This window comes from Chironomus tepperi, unplaced genomic scaffold (genome assembly GCF_022539635.2).
Source record: "Chironomus tepperi strain 1889 unplaced genomic scaffold, CSIRO-AGI_Ctep_v1 contig_454, whole genome shotgun sequence".
Lineage (NCBI taxonomy): Eukaryota > Metazoa > Arthropoda > Insecta > Diptera > Chironomidae > Chironomus > Chironomus tepperi.
In genome coordinates this window covers 203040-224171 of record NW_027226576.1, presented here as the reverse complement: position 1 = coordinate 224171, position 21132 = coordinate 203040, and the positions used below count along the sequence as shown (strand labels likewise).

General features: G+C 26.4%; 2 protein-coding genes across 6 annotated transcripts; one reads left to right on the top strand and one right to left on the bottom strand.

Annotated features, from left to right (window-relative positions):
* Positions 1–948: 948 nt before the first annotated feature.
* On the top strand, positions 949–18142 carry LOC139098859 (paired box protein 6 homolog). 5 transcript variants are annotated; one of them, XM_070651211.1, is made up of 12 exons: positions 949–1235; positions 1814–2141; positions 7026–7128; positions 7212–7274; positions 7334–7445; positions 7528–7596; positions 12078–12495; positions 16202–16385; positions 16445–16522; positions 16599–17033; positions 17236–17711; positions 17777–18142. In XM_070651211.1, exons 2-12 carry the CDS (start codon positions 2060–2062, stop codon positions 17845–17847), a joined length of 2091 nt encoding a protein of 696 aa, XP_070507312.1. In that variant the 5' UTR covers positions 949–1235; positions 1814–2059; the 3' UTR covers positions 17848–18142. The 5 variants fall into 5 exon arrangements, with proteins under 5 accessions (XP_070507312.1, XP_070507315.1, XP_070507313.1 ...); XM_070651214.1 differs by having other exon boundaries at positions 949–2135; positions 7065–7128; XM_070651212.1 differs by having other exon boundaries at positions 949–2135.
* Positions 18143–18222: 80 nt separating this feature from the next.
* On the bottom strand, positions 18223–20293 carry LOC139098860 (zinc finger protein 714-like). The gene is made up of 2 exons (XM_070651215.1): positions 20101–20293; positions 18223–20013 (listed from the first exon to the last, which is right to left on the bottom strand). The coding sequence occupies exons 1-2, from the start codon at positions 20242–20244 to the stop codon at positions 18262–18264; spliced, it is 1896 nt and encodes a 631-aa protein (XP_070507316.1). The 5' UTR covers positions 20245–20293; the 3' UTR covers positions 18223–18261.
* Between the last annotated feature and the right edge of the window lie 839 nt (positions 20294–21132).

Here is a 21132-nt window from a genome sequence, read left to right as displayed (position 1 = left end):
TTTTTTTAAATCTTTTATCTTTTGAAATTTTTCAAAAATTATTAATATAGTTTGGTATTTTCGAAAATTTTGAGTTCTGAAAACTTTAATGGCATTGCCATAATTTGATATTAAAAAATTCAATCAATCAAATTCCATGATGTGTTTCACGTATAAAGTACCGTGAAATCCTATTAAAACTCAATTGTCGATAACAGGATTTGTTCATAAACTGAAGAAAGTCGAAATTGCGTAAAAATCCTTTACGATGAAAAACCTAAATAATTTTCTATAGTGAAATACCATACTCTGTTATGTGTTCTTTATCGCATTTAGCAAACGTCTACTATATATACAATAGCAACAATAAAGAAAATATTAAGAAATAAATCTTCTGCGTTTTTCTATATCATTTTAAAACCATTCATAATTTGGTCTACACACTTAATTATTTCTTTGCATATAAAATATTAAAATTCTTTTTAAGTATGTTTCATTAAATTGAACAAGCAGGTAGAACCAAACATTTGAATTCTTTTATATACAATCACTTTTATGTGTAACAACAAAATAGTTTTTGTTTGATTTAATTTTTCAACATCCTTCCTTCTGATAATTAATACTTTTCTAATTCAATAAGAAAGAGGAAACTTATAAGCTCAGAAGAATAAGATAAATAAAAAAGATAGCTGGCAAGAAAAAATTACTAAAACAAACATAAGCATGCATGAAAACAGAGCATAAGATAAATAAAAGAGAGAAAAAAGGAATATTTCTAAGTACGTTTGTATGTATATTTACAGCTTGTTGTTAAGAAGCGTTTACGATTGGTCGTTTTTTTGGTCCGCCTCTTATTGAGATTTATCCAATTAAAGGGAGCATAAAATGAGACAGTCAAAAATAAATATTTATGTTTGTCTCCTTAATGAAGGTACATTACATTGTGCATTGCATTCACAGAGTGTACTGTCGAATGTAACATTTTCAGTTGTAGTTGGAACGTACTTGAATTGAGTGTGCATAAATAAGTGTTGAATTCTATATTAATTTATATTCATAAAAAATTCATTTTCTGGAATAAAAAAATTAAGAAAAATATTGTTTATGAAACGTTTGTGGATATTATTGTGCAATTGAAAATGAAAGTTTATTTTCGGATGATAAAGAAATTAAATTGTTTTTAAGAAGAAAAAATGTCTGGAAATTAGTTCGTAGACGCTGAACATAGTGAAAATTATTTTTGAAAAATAAATAGAGTATGAACATTTATGATATTAAACTATGAAGATTCTTTCTTATTTATCTATTTAAAAAAATATCTACGTATACTTTGGCTCCTTCTAATTTTTGTAACGGAATAAGATTCTTTTTAAAAGAGTAAATTGATGACTTTGAACTTAAAAATTCCATAACAAACTATAAAAAAAGTTGACAGCGTACAACGTATTATAATAAATATTGTTCATATCGCTTTCAACCACTTGGCAAACTCATCATAAAAAAACCAATTCTCTCCCCCGATCATACATACTTCTTTTTCGTCATTTTCACTCTTTATTTTTTATAAGCGTACATATACAAACTCTTGCGATAATTTATTACAATTCAATGTGTAAAGCAATAACGAGCATGAGTTGAAATATGACAAAGTTAATGGTTTGTAAGGAATCAACTATATACAACCATTTGTTTTATGATTCATGCTCAATTCAAGATAACAACAATAACTACTGTATGAGATTTCCTTTATAGAGTGTTGAACTATAGAGATGCATACTTTTTAATTTAGTATTTTAAATAAATTTAATTTTCTTCTTTTTATTGGAAACTGCAGATATAAAGTTTTTAAGAACTATTAAAAAATATAAAAATATAAAGCTGAGTGCATATTTAAACAAGTAAATGAAATTTAGTGAAATTTAAATAAAATGTGTATATCATTAACACAGTTGTGAAAGTAATTGACTGAACTTTATCCCTTAATCCATTTAAAAAAAAATTAAGGAAGCTATAATTGAAATAAGTGTTAATAGAAGAATAAATCGTTATCAAAATATTCGCGCTACAGAATTCTTCGACCATGGGAGCAGCGGTTACTCCATGGTCGTCAACAATGATGATGGACAGAATATCAATCGACGATATGCCGCATAAAGGTAGAGGTAATTTTCAAACTAAATATAAAAAGAAAATGCAATTGAAAATTTTGTAGTTTGTTTCAATTAACAATTGCATTTTTTAAGTTAATTATCTTGTTAACAGACGAATGTCAATGTTTCCTTTTTTTGTTAAAAATACTGGGGTACGGGTTTTACATGATTTTATTTTTGTAAAAAATTTCATTTCAAAATAGCCAGGTGATTTATTTTCTATACGTTTTTGAATACAAAAAACTCAGATAATTCGAAACTCCCATTTTTGTCACATTCGATGAAAGCCAAAATTACTATAAATTATCGCATGCTTAGAGAAAAATGTTCTTTTGTAAAACAAAAATGACAACAGTATATTACACACTCGAAACATCAAAAAGGAACTTTTAACAAATTTTCTTGTCATCGCTTTATGATGCTTGAAGTTTTTGTTGTTATTGTTAAATTGTCTAGTATTGAGTGTTAAGAATCTAAAAGCGAGAACAAACAATACAGAAGAAAAAAAAAACTAAAGTAGAAAAATTCATTGAGTAAATTATTTGAGCAACCATAAATCATTCAATCCTTATTTCTTGTTTGTTGGTCTTTATATTGTGCTACTTATATGTTTCAATGGCAATTTCATAGTATTAAGAATGTTATGTTTTACAGTTTCATTATTATCCATCTATTATTTAAAAAAATATTCCTAAAGTCGGTAAAATGAAAAGGTGATAAATTTGCTGTATTTTTTTTTTAAAATAGCGCGCAGCATGAACTGTACAAAACATTCTGGTCAATTCAAAATAAAAAGGTTCCATAAAATAAAGGAAATTTATAAAGTAATCCAGATTCCTTTTTTCTTTCCTACAAAAAGGGAAATATAATATAGAAATTTTAAATCCTATATTGTAATATTAAGTCATATTACCTTTACTAGAATTATATTTTTAATTTTTAAATAGTTATTTCCTTTAAAAATGTTTTCTTGATCAATAGTTTTTTTTTCATTAAGCTTCGTAAAGACATTAAAGATTCATATTTAGCTTAGTAAAAAAAATTAACCAAAGTTTTGTCTATTTCTTTGAATCGCCTAAATACTTTGATTTGCTACAATACAATTACGTTGTTGTATGCAAGATGCAAATTTTCAAGCATACTTTGTGACATACATTGCTAGAAATTTCAATCTACTACCATTTTTCGAATGATTAACTTCAAAAAGGTTTTTTTTTGAAATGTAATATTTTACATAGTGAAAATCAGAAAAAAATTTCCAATTGAATAACTATTTGTAAAAGAAAATTTATGAATGGGATAAAAATAATAAAATAATTATATGAAAAAAAAAATGGTTCTAAAAAAATATTTAAGCGATTAAAACTAAATACTGTAGATTCAAATAAAAGAAATAGAAAATTAATTTAAAGGGAACCAATAAAAGAATTTTTGTATCAGGGATTGTGAAATTATTGCATTAAAAAAAGTTTTTACAATTTATTAAGAACTACCAAAAGTATGGAATCGATTCCCTTTGAGAACATCATTCAAATTTTTGATGCATTTTCTTTTTGGGACCTTTGTTATTATTTTTAGCATCAACATGCAAGAAATTTTGTGTAAATAGTTCTCATGCAAAGGAAAACTAAGAGGAAAGGAGTCAGTATGAGGTCCATTTATGGTGTAACAATTACTTAACAAAACAAATTCCATCATGTAATGATTTGTAATGCTTTTAACGTTCCTTTTGTTCACTACGGGTTGTCCTTTTAAAATTCTTTTGACAACATTTTACCACGATTATTGTTCAAAATAATGGAATAATAATAGTCTCAATAATTTTCTAAATTTAAATGTTATACATATTACATAAAAATTTGATTGTGTTTTTCAATAACATTTCTTTAAAATATTTGATTAGTCCATCAAAAATTGTATTTAATTTAAATTATTTTATAGTAAAAATAAATCAGATTCAGATCGTAATTCGTAAACCAAGAGTTTAAATAAGCTTTATATGTTCACGTCTGTATAGAAATAGCAAAAAATAAAAGTAATTCAATACTTTATTTTAGTGATTTAAAACAAAAAAAGTTCCGTTCTTTATCGATCAAATTGTCTGTCTATTTACAAGAAAAGTTTTAAAATTTATTTAAATACATAACTTTATTAAATTTCCTAAACTATAGTTTTCTACCTCTGTCATCAAGAGTATACAAATGTAGCATAAACCTCAATTAAATGTGACATAAAGATGATGTAAGAGAATTTTTTCACATGATTGAACATTAACGTTAATTCAAACGAGACAGACCACCAAACTAACGGCCTAACATAGCCTATACGAATTAAGTTTCAAAAGAAACACCCCAGCGAATAATTAAACAGATTGAATTACTTTAATGTTTTTTTTTTTTTCATTTTTGCTATGCATTTTGCCACACAAACTGTTTACTCCAAAATATGAAAAAAGTGAGACTTTTCTTTTAGTTTTAAAATATTTTTTGTTTTCATAAAATTAACAGGGGGAAAAATGATTGGTAGCAAATCTTGCCACCATGTCTGGCGGAAAATTCGTTAAGTAGAGAAATTATTATTTTAGGAGAAAATTTTTAAAAGCAATTTGTTTAATATACCTAAAACTTTTACTTTTTTCCGCCAAGAAAAAGTAGTTTTTTCTTTGAAAATTAATATTTCTGTTAAAAAATGTTTAATTTAATATTTTTGTTTAAAATTTGTCACAACATACATTCAGTATATATATATATATATCTTTTTTGGTTTAAAAATTAAATTGTTTGGCTTAAAATTCATTAATTTTCATAAGCAATATTCCTGGGTGGTCATTTTTACTCTGAGAAAAATCATTGAAATGACAAAAACATAAGACTGAAATCATATCGATTTTGTCATGTAATTTGATTACTCTAATGCATCTTGTTTCGTCATTCTAAAATATATTTCAAACAATATAAAAGATAAAATCAATAGTACATACAAATTTACTGATTTTAGAAACGAAATGTTGTATAAATTGAGGAAATTTATATTACAATTGGTGTATATTTGCTTTATTCTTCAAAGTATAAAATTTAAATTCTTCTGCATGTATCCTTATTTTTGATCATGAAGCCATATATTCTCGTATATATTTATTAAAATAAGATATTTTATCTCTTTTTTTCTGAGAGTTGAGTGAATTTCATTATAATATTGATACACATAAGATGAAATGAGATAATATGTGAATCATAGAATAACAACAACAAAAAATAAGTATACATATAAAATGAAATAAAAATAATAACGATGTGTAATATACCATGAATGAACTCAATCAAGTGTTTAATCGAGAGTGGCATTGTTCTAAAATGTCCACATGAATTTGTTAACGCTTCGATAATGAAACATTGAAACAGAATAATCTGTGTATATCTTAATATATTCTTTCTTGTTTTCTGTGATCAACTAATTTTTGCTTCATATGTTTAAAAAATCTTTAAAAGCCTGTTTATGATGAATACCTACATCAGAGTATAACTCAATTTTTTTATACAATTTAAAACTTTATAGCGTATCGCTATGTTAATTGTTTAAAATATAAAAGAAACATAAATAAATTTGTTCAAAATTTTGAGTTTAATTAAACAAAACATTTGTCATTTTTGTGAAAAGCTAAACGTGAACAAGTTGCATTCAGTTTTATAGTTTTTTAAAAGAATATTACCAACAGTTTTCAAAATAAAGATTCACGGACTTATATGTAAACCAATATTGATGTAAACAAATTTTAAATTCACATAATGTTTAAAATATAAAATTTTAGGAATGACAGAAGGAATAAGGAACTAAATTATATTTTAAAAAAAACCTAAAAAGAAAAACACCTAAAGTAACCTTTTTATGATAGTAACACTTTTCCAACACATTTATCCGTCGCAATTTAAAAGTGTTTCCTTAAGCCACTCCTTTTTTCCTGAAACTTTTCAATATTCAGATTTGGTTTTTTATATAAAGTTATAATATAATTCGCAAAGAGACCCCACTTTACAGAGCATACAAATTTCTTCTATCATGCTTGAAGGAATTATACCTTATTTATTAATGTTGTTGATTTGTGAAAACTGTTGAATTAATTTGTGTTTTTTTTTAAAACATACGAAAATCAATAAATATCCTTGATAGGCAAGAAACTTGCTCTTGAGAGTTTACTCATTTACGTTACTCTCAGCTCACTATACTCTTGAGAGCACGCTCTTTGCCTGTTAGGGTATTTTTAAATTTAATTTGAATAAAATCTGATCGTTTTTGTAAGAACAATATACTCGTAAAAGTCACCTGGCTAATTGTTTAAATAAGATTGTTAATTTTTCATTACCAAAATAGACAGACAAACACATCTTCTCCTTTATTTTATTCTTAAACACTTTATGATGATTATGTATATCTTTATTCTCTATCTATCCCTTTAATTCTATCGATTTTTTTGGAAATATTAAATATAAATGAATAATTATTTTGTCACATCTTCTTCACAATTTAATAGTTATGTTTTTTTGAAAAAAGAAGTTGTTTAAATATTTTAAAAATGCTTTGAAAGCTATTTTTAAAATTATGTTGAAAAAAATATTTCAAAATTGATAAAATGTGAAGAGATTTTAGTTTTAGTTCTGATTTTCTTTTTTTTGAAAACTATAAGTACCTATTAAAACAAAAACTGAAAAATTAATTTTTCTATATTTTCTTTTTTTGTTTATTTTCATATTTTTGTTATTCTAAAAAATCAAAAAAATCTGAAATCTTTTATTAAAAAAATTTAACAAAACATTAACTACGTCTGTCGCACTATACACACACATTATATTTCCCCAAATAAACCTCTTGATTAAAAAATGATAAATACCAAAAAAAAAGGTCATAGTGGAGTTAATCAACTTGGCGGTGTTTTTGTAGGGGGGAGACCACTGCCGGATTCAACGAGGCAAAAGATTGTGGAGCTGGCACACTCGGGAGCAAGGTATGCTAAAATGATTGTTAAATTTTGTTCTATAACTATAAACTCGAATTAGTTAATAAATAGAAATTATTATAACATTTAAGGCCCTGTGATATATCAAGAATTCTGCAAGTTTCAAATGGCTGCGTTAGTAAAATTTTAGGAAGGTATTTTATTTTAATTCAACTTTAAAGCATGAATTTCTAATTCAAATTATTTTTATTAGGTATTATGAAACTGGTAGTATTAGACCTCGAGCTATAGGTGGTTCTAAACCACGTGTAGCTACTACAGAAGTTGTGAATAAAATTTCATTGTACAAAAGGGAATGTCCTTCGGTAAATAAATTTTTAAAATTTTTGATATTTTGGTACGATAGGAAAATTTAAAATTTTTATTTTAATCTTTTTTTAAATTTAGATATTTGCATGGGAAATTCGTGATAGGCTGTTACAGGAAGGAGTGTGCACTAATGATAACATACCAAGTGTAAGTTTAGTTTTCAGATTTTATCTTTATATATATAAACCTCATTATAAAATATAATTCGAGAATCGAAATTGATACAAATTTTCATCATCAATATTTAAAAACGTACATAAAGAACTAAATTTATAAAAAATTAAATTATATCATCATTTTCATACCTTAATAGATTTATACATTGGATTATATTCGTTCAGAAATTGATAAAAGCTAAATTTATCTAAATTCAACCGATAGACACATAAAAAATCACAATGATTTCCGATTCTTAAAGTGTGAAAATAAATTACGCAAGAAAAATTTGTTAATGTTAAGGTAATTTATTCACCCTTGGTGTCTTATATCTTGAATTATTCCATGCTTTAAAGATGTTAGCATTATCTTACAGAATCTTATATTAATATTGACACTTCGTCCAGTCGAGTATTTAGTAAAAATACAAAAATATACTTGAAAAATGACCACATAAACCACAATTATAATACACAAAAAATTAAAATGCGTTTTATAATTTTTCTATTTTACTGAAATTCTTATTAAAAAATCAATTTTTTCTGGAGCTGCTCTTTAATATGTAGTCGACGACCAAAATTTTTATGTGAATCTATTACCATTTTCTTCAATTCTTTCTTATATACTTTTCATGTTTATTTAGTAAATAAAATTTCTCTCCGACTAAAAAGCACCACTTTCTGCTGATATTTATTCTATTTTTCACACAATCATTATCATAAAATGACACATAGCAAAATGAACTGAGGCAGTAAACATTCTGGAACCGTTATTTAATGATATAACAATTGTAAATGGCAATAAAACGGCATTCTTGTTAAAGGATATTATCACCCTTGTTGTCGTTTGTAGTATTCAACCACCCTCCTCTCTTGCTTATTGTCACAGCTATTAAGTTTTCTTTCATCGCTTCGGCAAGCGGTAAATGCATATACAATAGAAAATTTATCAAATGTATACAGCAACAAACACTTCGTTAAGGGGTCGAAAGATTTTTCTTTCTGTTATTAAAAGTTTAATCACATTTCTAAAAAGATGTTATTAGTGTTGTTATTCATTTTTGGATCAAGGAAACAAATTCTCTATTTTTGTTAATATCATTTGTCTTTGACTTTTCCTCCTTTTTAAGTTTCTCTTTTCCTTCCTCTTAGCATTAAATATGTGGGAACTTAATGATATAAACAAACATTTTTGTGGGAAATTCTTAAGTAGAAAAGCAAACAAATTTTTTGGTTTTTTTATAAATTTGAGGAAAATTTAAGAATAAATAAGAATATTTATTTTGATTAAATGTTTTAATTATGTGGGTATTAAGATAATAATGGATTAAGATTTTTTGGCACATACTAATGACTTACATTGGACACGGCAGTGTTTCTTAAATTATGATACTGGGCCTACTCCAACTTTTTTTTTAACTAATTAAGTATATATTTTAATTTTGTTTTGCAAAATATTCATCTACCAAGATGTTCTTATCAAATTTCTTTAAAATTAACACGTAAAGACAAAATAAAAAAAAAAAGATATAAATAAATAGAAAATAAAAAATCATCAAAAGACACTCTTCCATTACATTAATCAGGAAGCAAGTTGTGCAAAGAAAAAGCGACGTATCTCAAGTGGCAAAATTCCAATTAAGATTGAAAACGATTATGAATCTTTTTATTTGAGCATTTACGGAACATTATAATCAGATTAAAAATATTTTCAAATGAAAAATTCAAAATCATAATAATTTTCTAATACTGCTTGTAAAATAAATAGAAACTGAACATATTAAAAACAAATTATAATTTTTTAATAACTCAATAAGACTCTTAGTACACTCATACTTACGCTTTTGTTAAAAATAGGGTTAGAAATCTTTCATATTTTATCGGAGTTGCCAGATAAAATTAATGTAATTCAAAAATATTTATAAAATTTGAAATTATTTGATTTGTTGGTTCTGTACATATAACAACACTAGCTTTGCAAACGTAGCATATTGAGAAGAGATCCATATCAGTAACAGCTCAGCATAGACACATGACGCATGTGACAGTGAAATGCTTAAAAAAATGAGATGGTGGTGAAATATATCATAACATTTCATGCATGTATGAAGAAGGAAGCATTAGAAGAAATGATTTTTATATTAAAGATCTTATCACTATCTCAATTCCAATCGAGATAGTTACAGTTATTATAACAAGAATATTAAAATTACATTTACTTATGAAAGAACAATTTTTAAGGGTTGTCAAGTGTATAAATCCATATAATTGTATTTTTCTCATAGATTTTTCACTCTAGTGTTTTATTTGAAAAACTGTTATCATTTTGTTTTATCTAGTCTGTCTATAAATACATATGTAATGATTTTGCTTTGTTTTTTCAACCTGATTTATAAATAATGTCGACAATATTTATATTTCAAGATTTATTCTATATTTAAATATTCATTTATGAGATGCAGACTTGCTTTTCACGAGCGTCCTTTTGAAAACAACGCAGTTTAGTTTAAAATCTGTTGAGATTAATTTTTTTGCTGAGCAAATGTGTATCGCGAAGTAATAATATCGAGAATTGCTTTTTAAACTGTCATTAAGCTCTAATATGTTATGTTATAAATACCTATACAATATGTAAAAAGTTTTTTTTTTTTTAATTTTGAAATCGTTTATGTGTCTAATAATTTTTCAAATATTTCAATATTGAATATTTGTCCAGATTTCTCATTGATTTGGATGCAACACGCATATTGTAAAAGTTCACTCAAACGAAAAATATTATTCTTAAGAGCCAACTGTCTTTGTTATATTAAAAATGAAAATAAAAAAGTGAAAGCACCCAAAAAAGAATTTGAAGTATATTTTTAAGCGTTAGATCCAAATAAAATAAGAAATCCTTTTTGGATGCAAAAGCGGAAGAACTAAGCACGTGACACACACATGCTACCAATCCGCTTTTCTATTTATGTCAAATGAATCGACAATAATTTGCTTTTGATCGCCTTGAAACAATTGTAACATTTTTTTAGTAACATGTCAGCAAAAAATGAGAAAAGATAAAAAGAAGGGAAAGGGTCAAGCAGTGATTTGGTGCCAAAATATCCATGAAATTTTATTATAATGCTACGGAATTGAGCCTACTGTAGCAAATTCAATTTGGTTCAAATCCAACAAGTTATTTTTTTTTTCTTTCTTTTTTCGTAATTTTAAAGAGAATGACTTAGCAGAACTTCTGCGCATACCAAGAATTGACAATAAAACGGTTAATACAACAATGGTGGATCATTATGTTTATCATTTTACAACTTACAAATGCTAGTTCAATAGACATTATAAGTTTAAAATACCTAACTGACTTTTATTAATAATTAAGTTTTTCAATAAAAAAATTGTGGCTTAAAAATCAAACTTTGTTTCTTAGGCCATCAAAAGCCTAGAGCTAAAAAGTTGTAGAATAAATAAAAAGTGTTATATAAAAATTTTAAATATCAATTGCCAGTAAAATAAAATAATTCTAAAGTACAATGTACTTGGCTTAGTTCATTTCAAACACCTGGCAACCCATAATATTTTTGTATGCTAGTAAATAGTAGGAAAGATTCTCTCCCGCTTTTATACCGATTAAAGTCTTTTATGAAACTAAAGTTGCGGAAAAATTATTAACACTCCAATGAATTTTTCGTACATAAAACGGAGACAAAAAGATAGGGAGCTGCTCGTTTTATTTGTTTAAAATATTACTGTTGTAATATTTTTGCTGCCATTAAATTCTGTTAATGTGCAGCATTTTTTTTTCATATCTAATAATATCACTTTATAAATAATTGTTTTAGAATTTAACTTAAAAATTCGTTCGTCGACAAATTTAATTAACGAACATTTAATTTTAAATGTATGTAAACTTTTTATTGAACAATAAAATATTATTCTAGGAAAATGATCAACAAGCAGTTAAGAGCCTAAATTGAAATGTATATTATTGTTTGCAGTAATACTGATATGTTTTAAATATATCATAACTACCTAACTCTTTACAATAATTATAGACTTGATAATGTTTCATTTCACACAGTTTTTAACAGAAGTCAATTCAAAAATGGAATGAGAAGAATTAACGCACGTACATATAAGATATACAAAGCAACATGGGCTTTGTTGTAATTTTTTCTTTGTTACGAATTTTTCTCCTGTATTATTACAAGGGTGACTTCCCATTTGAGATCCTTTATATTCCCTGCCTTGCGTTCCATAAATGAAGCATAAAGAAATAATAATCTAAAGTACTTCTCATCGACTCAATGGGCATGGAAAATTGAAAGAATTATTTGTCGCTTTAATATATACATATAATTTGAAAATATTAAATTACCGTAAACAATTAAGTGATTTCACCTAAGCATATTTATACACTTGTGTTCAAATTTTTTATACAGTAGCTATATAATTTTCAACTATGATTTTATGATGTAATTATAGGTGTCTTCAATAAATCGTGTTTTAAGAAACTTAGCAGCACAAAAAGAGCAGCAACAGCAACAAGGTCATCAACCATCATCAAATAGTGCACAAATAAATTCCTATCAACCAACAATTGTTAATGATACAATTTACGATAAATTACGCTTACTGAATAATAATCACCGTCATCAATCCATCAGAGATTCGTGTTGGCCGCCGCGAAGTCCGACATCTTGGTATCCTCACATAAATAATTCGCATCATCAACAAGAAACTAGTATTAATGCAAATGATGTAACAACAAACTCATTATCAGCAACAAATATTATGTCACCACAACCAACAACACCCATTAAAGAATACTCGTCATTAAGTCCTAATTCCTGCAAAGCATCATCAATTAATGAAGACTTGATAAAAAACAGCTCAAAAAAAGGTAAGAAAAAATTTCAAACACAGATTTTATCAAAAGAATCTTAATTTTTAGAGTCATTAAATTAATGAGATTTATTTTAACAAAAAAAAAACTATTGATCTAAAAGCATTATGATTTCAATGCATTAAAAGTGAACAACAATATTATTGCTCATGGTGATTTGATTCTCTTTGAATGTCTTTTGTTTTTAGTCTGTATTTTTTAAATATAAATTCATGCTGTGAATCAATGGTGTTGTTTTTACTTATTTTGATTAAAAATTTTAGCATAATATTTTTCAATCAGTAGAAAAAAGGAAAAATATCATCTATTTTACACAGATACACAATTAAAGTATCATAGCTTATGATATGAAACAAAAATTAATCGAGTTGAATGATTTAATTTAATTTTCAAAAGTCCATCCATGCATTTAATTCTAGCAAGAGGATTACTGTATCTTTTTCAAAATTAATATTTGAACATATAAAAATTTATAACTCTGCCTACCAGTAAATTTTTTGTCTCATTTTATACTTCCATCATCGCATAGAAAAATTCCTAAATAATTAAACTAAAGTTTATTCCTTTTTATCTATCAAATGTATTCTGATAAAAAACAAATTGAAAGAATTTCGTAAGACGTTTTCTACATATTTCCCTCTATATTACGATTCAAAGCATCGATTAAAATTAAAAAACATCAAAGAATAGAGAAAATATTTTTTGAGAAATGTCTTCAATCTTGAAATACTGATCCTTCTTTGATAGAATTATAATAAAATTTTCTCATGGTAGAACTAAAGAAATATAAAAATCAATTCAGAATAAATGGTCTCCGTTATGAATGATTTTTATCGAATCAAACTGAACAAAAGTCTGCAAATCATGATTCTTAAATGTAAGAAACGGGTTTTCATCGATTATTTGCCTCTTAATTACTTTTTTTCTCAAACAACTTACATATTGAAAAATTGTCAAACAAAAGAAAAAAATCAAACAAAAGTGAATGAAAAGAAGTGAAACAATCAGAGCTAGGACAGCAAGCAGCGCAAATCCTTTATAGAATTTCTTTTATGCAGTTCATAGATATCAGCATTTTTCTTAAATTTTTTTTTATTTTTTACTTTTGTTAAAGTCAGCATGATGTCATATTAATTAGCCTAAGAATTTTTCTCAGTTTTTTTCTTTTCGTCTGATTTAGTATTTATTTTTTTTATTATTAATTCTTATATAGGTATATTTAAATAGTGCATTTTTATTGTATTTTTGGTGATTCTTTTGTTAAATAAAAAAAAATGTTTGAAAACAAAGCTTTTGAAAGATTTATGAAAGAATGAAAATCTGTCAATAATTGCTTTACTTTGAATGAAAAAGTCTGCGAAAATTAAAAAAAATATTAAACAGTCACCTCTATTTAGGACGTTTTAGAAGGAGATTTAAATGAAGTTATGATATTTTTTGGAAAAACCACTGATCATATTTTCTATAATAACACAATATGAATTATTCACGGAGCATAATTTGAGAATTACTATAAGATATAATTCGAATTTTTGAGGAAAAAAATCAATCGGCCTGTTTCACTAAAGTGGATTATCCTCGAATTCGGATTATCCACTTCAGTTTTTTGGAAATATCTCCAACATTTTAGGAGTTTTCAAAGATATACTATGTGATACTTGTAGAGTACACTTAAACCTATATTTTCGTATATTTGGAATTTGGGTTCTCAGTTATTGACAAATTTGTAGTAATGATTGCGGCAAATCTAGTAGATTTGACTGAAAAATTGAATAATTAATACATCTTCAGGACCAACAAAATTCAAAATATATAGAATTGACACGGCTGGGTCTAATTATTATTAACTAAAATCAAAAATACTGCAAATCTTAAAATGTTGGAGATATTTATAAAAACTGATGTGGATAATCCGAATTCGAGGATAATCCACTTTAGTGAAACAGGCCGAATAAGTTTCCCAAAATTGTTATTGTGTTTGATAAAAAATGTTAAACATCAAAAATTTATTTCACTAAATTAGAAACAATCAGCCCGAAGACACAAAATGTATCCATTTTATGCAACCGTATCATTTCTTTGTGGTTGTTTAATCTATTTGTTTGCTGTTGTCATTATATGCCCGAAACAATTTCCTCAATGCAACCCTCAGAAGTTTTAAATCATAAGCAACAATTTTTCTCATTTTTCCACTCGTGCAATTAAAAAGCGGAAGAAATTAAATTAAAAAATCAAATACATAAAGACATGATGAGATACAAACGAACTGAAAACAAATGTGATGTTCAAACAACAAAAGGTTGAGCATACTTCGTGAGCAACAGTAATCTATGTTGATATTCAAAAAGGATTATATGATCATAACATAATTTTTTGCTTCTGTTGTTACTGTTCTTGAAGCTTGATGTTTAAAAAGAAAATGAGAAAAATATGTTTATTTAATTTATTTTATCTTACCATCTTCTTTAGATTTATTTTTGAGAAATCAAGAAAGAAGAATAAAAATTAAACTTTGAATTCTTTCATTATCAGACGCTTCACAAACTTTTTTAAGCGAATAATCTATAAAATGTGTTATAACATAAAATATTGTGTTTGACAATAAATAAATAGCAGAGTGTATATACAGAAAAAAAAGCTGTCCGACGGCGTAAAAAAATCAAATAAAAAATCATTTACTATGGAATTTCACTTAAAACTAATAAAAGAGACTTATGAATTTTCAGCACGTCTACAATAATTAGTTATTTTTTTATTTTTGAAAAATCACATGGATTTTAATAATTTTAGCCAATACCTAAAAAGAATTTTTGATTGAAAGTATAAAAAGAAAATCAATATTTCAATCTAATTAAAAAAAAAAATCACTTAAAAAAGTTTTAAATATTTATTTATTTTTGTTGTGAACAAAAATCGTAAAAGAAAATCGGGAATGAAAAGCATTGAAGAAAGAAAAGTAAAGTAAAGATAGAGAAACAAAGCATAAAAGAAGAGAAAAATGTTATTAAAAAAATAATAATAATAATTTTTACCTTATCACAACTTTCTGCCTGAGTGACTGTAAAATGCATTTCAGAGTTCTTTTGTTATTGCCAGTTGCCTTCTGAACGCTGCCTGTTTGTTTTACTCCGTTGTAATATTAAAACATACAACGAACAACATATACACACGAAAACGATTCTGTAAAGAGATCTGATTTATTAAATATATAATGGAATTATGCTCGTTTCAGCGTATGCGACCGAAGAGCAAGAGGGGTTTACATTTTATGCTCCTCCCCACTATATACGTATTCTACATGTGCACAACGAGCATATATACAATAAAAACATAAATGTGACATATAGTATGAGTACAAAGGAAAACATGCTCTGTGCAAAGTTTTCATTCCTTTATATGATATGATTATGTTCGTAAAGCCATAGTTCCTTTCTAAACTTTATCCCCTACCACTTCTAAAATTAAACTCTTTTTTCTCAAAAAAAAATTGGTTTTAAATTTATTGCAAATAATACCTAATGAATATTTTAACAATTCTCTTATTTTTTGTTATTTTCTTAACATACATTTTAATAGAATTTTTAAGAACTTTTATCTAGTGCAATACACGCAAGAAGATTATTACTTAAAATATAGATGAATTAATTAAATCATTTTTTTTTTGTTATTAATTCATTTTCATTTGAAATGAATATGTCTGCAGAAGCGCAATCGGATGGAAATATTTCCGGTGAGGGTGAAAACTCAAATACCGATTCAACAATTGACACCGATGACGATCAAGCAAGGCTGAGGCTAAAAAGAAAATTGCAACGTAATCGTACTTCATTTTCAAATGATCAAATTGACAGCCTGGAAAAGGAATTTGAGCGCACACATTACCCAGAGTAAGTTTATCAATCAATCAATACATTTCTAAATTTACTTATCGTCGTCCTTATACTAGTGTTTTTGCTAGAGAACGTCTTGCTGTAAAAATCGGATTACCAGAAGCCCGCATTCAAGTATGGTTCTCAAATCGAAGGTAATATTAAATGCAATGTTTTATTTCATTTGTATAAAACGTTAATGTAACAATAAATTTCCTTAACAAAAATTAGAGCAAAGTGGAGACGAGAAGAAAAGTTACGGACTCAACGATTATCGACTCCAAATACGAATAATAATATCAATAATAACAGCAGTTCATTAAATACAAATAATAATCATGACATCAATTGTGCAAATGATACTAGTTCATCAACGGAAACTGCTTCTAAAGTCAATACAAACGGCCAAATAAATATTAACAACATGCTACACGATTCACACCACGCTACCAGTAGCATAGCAGAGAATCACAATTCAAATATTATTGGAGATATGCACAATTCTTTATTAAATGGAAATCATCATTTGGCAACTCCGTCGAGCTTAATAACTCCCACATCATCAGCTCCATCATTGTCACCACCAAGATTTAACTTTAATCATGGATTTTGTAGCACAATGAGCCCAATGTATACGCCACAGATGTCTATTGTTGATTCTTACAGGTACATTCATAATTTTTTTTAAAAATACATAAAATCAACTTAAGTTCGCTCTGATTCGCTAAAAGATTTTTTTCTGCTAGCACTCATGAAGTATAACATTTGATACAAATTTCAATCGATTATTACAGCACAATGCCAAGAATTTAATTTGGCTTCGACAACAGACATTTTCATAGTTTTTCAACATTTATGCTTTTTACAGTTCAATGCCATTTTCGCATGGGCCAATTAGCTCAATGGCAACATTATCATCAAATCCGCTAGGTCTACAGCAACAACAACATATACAGCATAAGTATGAGCCGCATCAGCAGTATCATCAAAGAAATGATGATATGACTCCACCATCTACATATCAATGCCACATGTCGCGATTAAATATTCCTTCTCCGTCTATACAATCTTTACATCAAGTGCAACACTCAAGTTTATCAACTTTGCAAAATCATCATTCATATTCTTCAACATCATCATCTCCCCAAAGTACGCCATTAGATGGTTCTCATACATTGCCGCCAACAAGCACAACACCTCCATCATCAATAGCTCCACCTAGTTCAATGATTTATTATGATTCAATCAATATTGGTGGATATCCATCAAGATTATCCCCATGCAGTTCGAATGAAAATTATCAGCTTAATGGAGCTTCTTATATTAATTCAAATGGAGGCTCAGGTAAAGCTTTTTAATAAAAAATAAATAAATAAAAAAGGTTAAAAAATAAAATTTTCAATTCATAGGTTTAATATCATCTTTACATAATCCTACATCTTCGTCAGATATGGCTCATTATTTTTTAAGACTTCAATGATTTTAAAGTACTTGAGTATCAACATGTGTTTAATGTTAATGCAAAACTATATTTGATTTTAATATATTCTTTACTTAATTAATAAAAAAATAACCACCACAAAGGTTCAATGTTTTATTGAATGTTGATGTAAACCTATGTAAACACTCGTCATTAGAGAATATGAGGAGGAAAAATATAAAATATATATTATTTATCTCAATTGATTAGAAATTTCCTCATAGCCTCTTGATATACGATTCCAATAATGTGTACAAATCTTTCCGATAAAGTAATTTATTAAACTAAGTAATAAAAGGTAAATAAATCAATAAAAAGTAAAATACAAATACCTAAATAAAATGAATTCATAAATTAAAATGCAAAAAATATTAATTAATTTTTATTTATTTAAAATCTTGTTTTTATTTAGCTTTAATAATCAATATATGTGGGTTCTCCATTTAGTGAGTTCTTTGAAAAATCTAAACCACTCATAATGAAATTAAAACTGTTGGGCAAAATATTTGGTGTAGTAGGAAAGTAAGTTGTTGCTGAAGAATTTTCGAAACTGGGAAAGTGATGGATTTGATGGTCATTTATTTGTGGATCATGATTTGGAGGTAAAGGAGGAAGAAGCAATGTGGGTGTTGCATGTGCAGAAATTGGATTATAATTAGAACTTGATGAGTTATTTACTAAATTTATTGGGTTTAGTACTTCTGGCAATAAAGATTGTGATGATGGTATATAACTATGTTGATTGTTAAGGCTGTTTTGGTTATGCTGCGTTTGTTGACACGAAGGCAAATCTTTTGCTCGTACACTATTCATAGATTCATTCATTTGAGTCGAATTTGCTACTAAATTAATATCTTTCAATAGTTCAGGAATAATGTAAGGTGTTTTTTTTACTTGTTTAGAGGTTTGATTATTTTGTATAAATGATGGTGATTGATGAATGAGTTGTTGATTTTGATTTTCCATCTCTAAGTTATGTAAAGGTTGATGATTTTGTTGAATAGTTTCTTGAGACAAATTTTGATTACTTTGATTAATTGGCTGTGGATTTTGAGTTTGATTTGCTTGTTTAACAGTCTCATTTTTATTTTTTCCTGTTTTATTGTGTGATTTCATATGTCTAACCAAAGATGAACTCTGATTAAATTTAGCAGTACAACCATCAAAACGACACTGATAAGGTTTATCTCCGGTATGAATTCTTTTATGAGCTATGAGATTGCTGCTGTTAGAAAATGACTTATTACAGCTATCACAATGATACTTTTTCAGTCCATAATGAATGTTTTTAATATGAACATTCAAATAAGATGTTTTATAAAATGATTTACTACAAAATTTGCAAATTTTGCTTTTTATTTGAGAATGCGTTCCTTCGTGAGATTTAAGCTCCGTTGGTGACTTAAATGCTTTAGTACATTGAGGACATGGAAATGATTTGATATTTATATGAGTTCTTAAATGTGCTTTTAAATTAGAAGATGTTGAAAACATTTTTGGACATTTGTCACAACAAAAATTGCGTTCCTTAGAATGAATTCTTAAATGAAGATTAAGATTAGAAACTTGAGTAAATTTTTTAGCACACACACTGCATTCAAATTGTTTATATCCAGAATGTGTTCGTAAATGAAGTTCCATATACCCTTTGTAATGAAAAACTTTTCCACATTGAAAACATTGCTCAGGTTCAGAGAGTGTTGTTATTTTTTTCTTGCGTTTTTGTTTAAAAATTTGAATTTTGGAAGAGTTTTCTAATTTCATTCTTTCTTTGTGGTTTTTAAGCAGTTCATCAAGGTGCGAATTTTTTCTGTCTGTCTTACACTTTAACAACTTCCTTGATTTTTTTAAAGTTTTCTCTCCCAGTATCATATCCATATTGAGAAGATCATTTGATTTAAAATTTGAATCCAAATCTGATGGCAAAACAACATTTTCAACTAGATTAATGTCTTGCTCACTTCCTTCATTACCAAATAGCTCTTGCACTGCTGCTTCTATTTCTTTGTCATTTACATTTGCATCATTTTCCTGAGAACAATTTCTCAAAAACTCTTGTAGTTTTATTTCTGAATGTCTACATTGCTCAATAAACTGAAATGTGATACTAAGCTTGTAATGGCACTCTGGACATATTGATGAGGGTGCATTTTCCTTTGTAAAAACCTATATAATATTCGAAAAACATAAATATTAATATGATATTCATATTCATGAAAATATATAAAAAAAATTATGATCAATTTAAATTACTTGAACTTGTGAAGTTATTTGCAATATCATTTCACAAAGTTGTACTCCTGTGATATTATCAACTGAATACAATGAAATCAAATCGTCTTTTTCTTCTAAACATGAACGGCATACTTTAGTTATATTTATATTCAGACTATTCATTATTTTATTTTCCAAATTACTTTTTTTAGCATGCTAAACTTTAGCATTTCAATTTCGAAAGAAATTTAAAATATTTTAAAACGTTATATCATTTATAGAATACATAATAAACTGACTAATTAAATTTTACTTTTCATACTTTACCGACAATATTCGACATGAATAAAAATATTGTTCTTATTTTTTTAAATAAATTAATACTCATAAAGTTTGTGGCACACTTATTTCAATTTTCACATTTTGATTATTTTAAAACGAATAAAAGAATAATTTGAGAATAATTTTACTGTTGATTGTTGATGACGGAGTTTCATTTCACTAAAAAAGTCAAAGCATATGCAGCGGAAAATATCATATATAGCGTGAAAGTGCAACCTCATTTGTGTCACGCGTAATCAAAATCTTATCACTTTATTTCTTTTTGAAACTTTTTTATTTATAAACTTTCAACAATGCATTTTTTAACAAGTGCTAAATCTTGTAAATATTGCAAAGCTATTATAATAAATATAATATATTTGTGTTTATACGTAGTAAATAAATTGTTACGTAATTCATAATCTTTTTTTGTAAAATTAATGAATAAAAATTTTCGATTATTTTTCTCCTTCAACTCACGGCAATTCACATTAAATTTTTTTACAAAATAGATAATTAAAATTAATAACAGTTTAACCTTTCAATTAAAAAATCTACAAAATAAAATAAAAGATTATTTTTAGAAGATTATTAACATTATTATTGTCACTACATTTCACTACTTTCAATTTTGACATATATATTTTTTACAATACACAATAAATTAAATATTATATTTCTAGCACATTTTTGAAACTTATATCGAGTGTTGTTATCTGCGTATTTGTAAGAACCAGACATTTTTGGATC